The sequence below is a fragment of the Limulus polyphemus genome, unplaced genomic scaffold (genome assembly GCF_000517525.1).
Source record: "Limulus polyphemus unplaced genomic scaffold, Limulus_polyphemus-2.1.2 Scaffold1621, whole genome shotgun sequence".
In the NCBI taxonomy this organism is placed as follows: Eukaryota; Metazoa; Arthropoda; class Merostomata; order Xiphosura; family Limulidae; genus Limulus; species Limulus polyphemus.
The window spans coordinates 1-5,538 of NW_013667231.1; the positions used below are offsets into that span (position 1 = coordinate 1).

At 35.0% G+C, this 5,538-nt stretch overlaps 1 protein-coding gene across 1 annotated transcript in view; it reads right to left on the reverse strand.

Moving 5' to 3' along the window:
• Positions 1–4,389: 4,389 nt before the first annotated feature.
• The window catches only part of LOC106464329 (alcohol dehydrogenase class-3-like), a gene marked incomplete at its 3' end in the record, with an annotated part of 19,807 nt that continues 18,658 nt past the window's right edge, over positions 4,390–5,538 (reverse strand). The window contains exon 5 of the mRNA XM_013924460.1: positions 4,390–4,522. Within this exon, the coding sequence (XP_013779914.1) occupies positions 4,390–4,522 (133 nt within the window). The remainder of the gene's footprint in view (positions 4,523–5,538) is intronic.

Consider the following 5,538-nt stretch of genomic DNA (forward strand, 5'->3'; position numbering starts at 1 on the left):
ACAACAAAATACAATAGTCAAAACATAAAATCAACGAGGAGAATAAGAATTACAATAGTACAGGAGGGAGGTAGATGTCAACTAGAACCTGACACCACACCACCACCCCTAAATCTCGATGCTTGCCAGCCAAGCTAAAAACTACATTTACAGAAGGCGAACTTCCCACACTGGGTTAGAACATTATGGATTATCGTTGAATAGGACAAAATAAAAGACTGACCTATTACACGGGAATCTAATGCGCGAATTTTCTGGGTTCTTGTATAAAATTAAAGGAAGTTGAAAATCATACAAAATCTGAGCTCTCAAGTATAAACATGAAATAAAATACCCACTTAGTCTTGAACTCTTAATATACATTGTGCGCTAGTTACGTCATTTGACTAGCGAGAGGTGTACGAACTAAAGACAGGACTGCCAACAGCCATTACTGATTAGCCGACAGTATCTCAGCTTGCTAATTAATTGCATTATTATTCCAGTAAGAGAACCAGGAAAGAAAGTTTTGGTCCTATATTTGTTTAGAAGTGTCTCTGTAATCATAATTATATGCCGCTTGGTAGCTAGGCCACCTTGGATGTTGACGTGAAGTACTGTGAACTTGGGTATGCTGTTATTAGCCTCGAAATAGCAGCTCACATAACTGAAGGTTTCTGAGTTTTTCAAGTACAAACTTTTGTCTCATAGCTCCGTCATCTCTTGACCAATTTAATATCTAAATTCAGTTTTGGACTCGGGGAGTGAAACCCTTTCGATTGATGTATTAAGACTACACCCAAAGTCTCATAGATTAATTTACTCTGATCCTGCCTAAAATAATTTCAATTTGAGGGTAGGCTGGTAGAGATACTGACGAGCAATAAAATCGAATCGGATACATGCGCGCCCCACGCTTGGTACTGCTGGCGCACAAAAATATAGCTAATAAAAAGGGAAAAAATGGTCTCAGATTAATTTACTCTAATTCTGCCTAAAAGAATGTCGAATGGCGCGGCTCTCGAGGATTCCATCTTGTTTTTGATATTATAATGGGTAGTTTTGCTGTTCGGTGTTTCTTGACGATTTTTATCAGGATTATGATGAAATCATTTTTATTCAGGATAACTGATTTCTGTGATAAATTAAGACATGTTTTTTTTGTTTTTTTAAATGACCACGAAGTGATTGGTCTTTTGTTCTTGGACGTCCTTTGAAGTTTTTTTTTTTTCTGAGGTTGTTTTATTTTATTTTGTTCCTTTGTTGGCATGTTAGAGACTACTGTGGCATATGTTTTTGTGTGTTCTATATTTTCAGGTGTGGGAAGGAGATGCGTCTTCGTTTATGGTAGAGTTGTTTGTGTGCGTGGTATATCTCGTGTCTGTTCTTCCTTTTGTTGCTCTTGTGTGTTATTTCTTATATTAAATATGTTTGTTTTGATCGACTTGTCTTTATTGCATCCCATGTAGTTTTCACAGTAATCTTCGTTACAGCTACAACACTTTAGTTATTAATGTGTTCTAGAACATTGTTTTACGTTGTGGTTTAGGTCACAAGCAACACATCTTGGCTTGACTCACAAGCCGTTGCTATGTGACCGTAACGTTAGCGATTGTAGCGTTGGTTTACTGTGATTGCTGGTATTTTTGCCTCATCTGCAGGGTTTCTTTGGCACCATAATATGGTACCATTGTTAATTTGCGTATGTTTTTGGCTTATACCTTTATTAGGTATATACGAGTGTTTGTGTTGTTGTGAAGTGATCATTTCAACTATGGTGTATGGAATGTTGATGTCGGTCAATGCCTCTTTGACCTGCTAAGTGTCTATAGTCTAGTGGTTGCCTCTGATAACAAAGGCCTTAGTTTGGGGCTGTTTAGGGAAGGGTGTGTGTTTTAATACTTCCTTGTTGGAAGGCGTCCTTGGACCATTTTTGCAGAAGGTCGTTAAGATCCTTGGGGTCAATGCCTGTTGCTAGCACCCGCCCTTAGCTAGTTGTTTATTATATATAATGTTGACATTCGGTTTATATCTTTATATTTATTTTGACAGTTGTGGTTCTCTGTATGAGCTAGGAATGTCCTCAGTTATGATTGCATGTTTCGGTGATGTTGAGTGTCTGTCTTGGCGTTTAGTAAGTTTATATGTGAATGTTAATTTTGGTTGTTGTTTGTAATTATTCGTGTTACTGTGATAAATCCAGTATTTTCTTCGGTTGTGTTGTCTTTTGGTTTTGTGTTTGTGAATCTTCAGCATCTTGCGTTTTGTTCTCCACGTCAACTTCTAGTAAAACTTCGTTGTCCTTATATTCCAAGTTATCTTCTGAAAAATCGCTTTACACCTTTACGTCGTCAGATAATACAATTAGTTGTAAATTCACAAACACAAATCTCTCAGAACACAACTACAATAACCATACTAACTAATACATAATCAGACAAAATAAACGGGCATGGCCCTGAAAAGGAATTAGCAACAGGAAACCAAAAGAAACCCAACCAGCTTACCTGATAACCAAACAGACGATCTACAATTAATAATAGTTCAGGAGGGGGAAAGAGGTCAAACTAGCACCTGACCCTCCCAGGTCTCCAAAGACCTAAATTCCGATGAGATGAGATATACTGTTGCTAATAATATTGAAATCTGATCTTGTAGAACATTTTACCATTGTATATCGCATTATTTCATCTCGTGCGCCAACCAATTTTAACCACAAGATCACTTTAAAACATGGCTCTTCATTTTTTATTTCGCTAACTTGATCCATCTCTGATAAACATTCAAATTGTCGTGTAAACATCGATCTAGACGACTTTAATTACAACGTCTCCTCAATTTGTCTGTTATTCGTTTGATTAAAAACAATTCAAAGGTAAGGAAATAAAGCTGGAGATACTGCAGACATTATTCACTCAAACTACAAACCGCTATTTTGGTTCCATGCTAGTAGCTAACTGATACGGTTCCTGATGATTTACTGTAGCTATTGAATATTTGATCGCATTAGTTCGAAATGTAAAATTTTCAGCTGCAGCTTGAAATTGTCATGGAGATTTGTTTGAGAGTATAGTGAGCATTTATAGTTTGTGTGTAAATACAGTCTCTATATATAATGCATAGCAATGGTTTGTTTGTATTTAAGCACAAAGCTACACAATGGGCTATCTGTGCTCTGCCCACCACGGGTATCGAAACCCGGATTCTAGCGTTGTAAGTCCGCAGATATACCGCTGTGCCCCTAGACTAAGACACAACCCCCACTAAGCGCGTATAAAATTTTACCCGTAGAAAAACAGCCTTTTCAAATAAAACATATACGTCTCAAACATCGCTTTAAATGAACCTTCTTTTAAAGTAATTATTCTACGAATAAGTGTAATAAAATTTAAAATTATGTGTATTTTATTATTTTTTTACTCCTTCATTTCATACATAATATAGAAGTTATCTCTCTAAAGACACCGATTGTATAGTGTGCAAAACATGTTACAGTTTTCTAATGTTCATCTATTACTGGCTGATAATCCTTGTTTCACTCTGTACTTAAGCTTCTTAAAGGAACATCAGATATTTGTAAGAAAGCTAACTTCAAGGGGTAATGATAACATCGTTTCCACTAGAATTATAATGGTATTTAGCTCATGTAAAATATAAAAGAACAAATCGACTTTTCAATACCCCTACGGCCTCTGCAGTACATTACTTGGTATTCTACAAAAGTTTGGGTATAGTATACCAAACCGTTTTTGTTATAGGCTGGCAAGAGAATAATAATAAGAAGAAGAATTATAAACGGGCCGTTTTGAGCGGATTTCCTTTTCCTTGTAAGTCTAATACGCGTGCTTTTTAGTGATTTTTATACGTGTAGAGCCTTAGCAGTCAATAGTAAAGGTTTTAAAGCGTTGTTTGTTTGAAGTTTAGCACAAAGCTGCAGAATGGGCTATCAGAATGGCCCACCACGGGTATCGAAACCCAGTTTCTAGCGTTATAAGTCCGCAGACATACCGCTGTAACACTGGTGGGGGGGGGGGGGGCATGTCGTGGTTCATGATAGGCTATCGTGTATCAAATGCCAAAAGTTCATATTTTCAGTTCATTAGTTACTAAATACAAGACCATATTTGGCAGGCTTCTGAAGATATACTAACGACATCTAAAATACAGTATGCCGATTTTAAGTGGTATCACATAGAACATATTAAGGCGATACATCACAATCCGAAAGTTATGAATTTTTCTGAAGCAGTGAAACCAAGTTTTTATAAAGAAGAACGAATTTGAATCTCGCCTGTCGTAAATTTTCTGATTACTTTAAGTTTTGAATGCATATATACTGTTAATGAAACAAGACCTAGAAGCTAGTGATGGCAATGTGGAATTTATATACCTTAAAGATAATTAACTCACCTTGACCACAGCGATATCAGGCAATACAGTATATTCAGAGAAGGTACTAGTCCCCGAGAAGTGGTGAATTACCTTTCCTTTACAAGTAAATCGGCTAGTTCCATCAGGCATCAACCCACGTGCTTGAGTGTCTCTAGAACACAGAAAAATATAATCAATCAATCTATCAGTTATAAAATTTAACTGAACATTTTCATCACCACATTTTTGAAAAAGGGACTTCGTTTTTAAACTTTTAATAATTACTCTAAGCACTAATTGGATCTCGAATCATTGGTGTTTGTTCTAAAAATCAATGAAAATAAAGCATCTAAATATGTTTAGTTTCATATAATTCAAACTTCTTCAAAAATTATTTTAAGTTCCTTTTTCTTGTTGTTGTTATAGGAGGCTCACATCCTAAACAATAATTTAATTATTCTTTACGTAAATGGTACATTTTTGACCATTTCAACACTAAGATTCAATAATAGTTCATTGTGTTTAACATTATTTAACTTAAACAAACTCTTATGTGGTTTCCAGCTTTCTAGTCTACAACTAATTTTATGTGCTAAAAGATATCTGGCAGTCAATCTGTTTTTTACAGTATTCTATTTGCTAAATAGCCATTATCCCAAGTAAGGCAGAGGGCTCGGTCTGTATGTTAACGAAATTTGACAGATTATCAGTTAACAGTACAATGCTTTCATAAACAAAATATTAATTCTTAAGGCTATCCAACATGCAAAGTAATTTTCATTTTAAGATCAAAAATATTTTTATGCATCAGAATACTTTTAAATTACACATGCGAAATCTTTATAATGTCCAGATAGTTATCAAATGTTTCTTAAGGAAAAACTTTATATTTTATCTGTTATTTTCACTAATGAATCTCGATAGGTTCGATAGATTTCACCGATCTCGTAACCAACATAAAAAAAATAGGAAATTATAGTGGAATTCTATGGTATCAATAGGGTAATTTATGATTTTTTTTTATTCAACTGTATATATAAAACCTAAAAAAAAATTATTTTATTTCATATCTTCCACGTGCGAAATTATAAAAGGCTTAGCAACCTACATCAAGCAGCAACTGAGTACAAAGGTCGAAACTAGAAGAGATAATTGTTTGCTTCTATGTTTTAAGAAAATTAAGTTTAA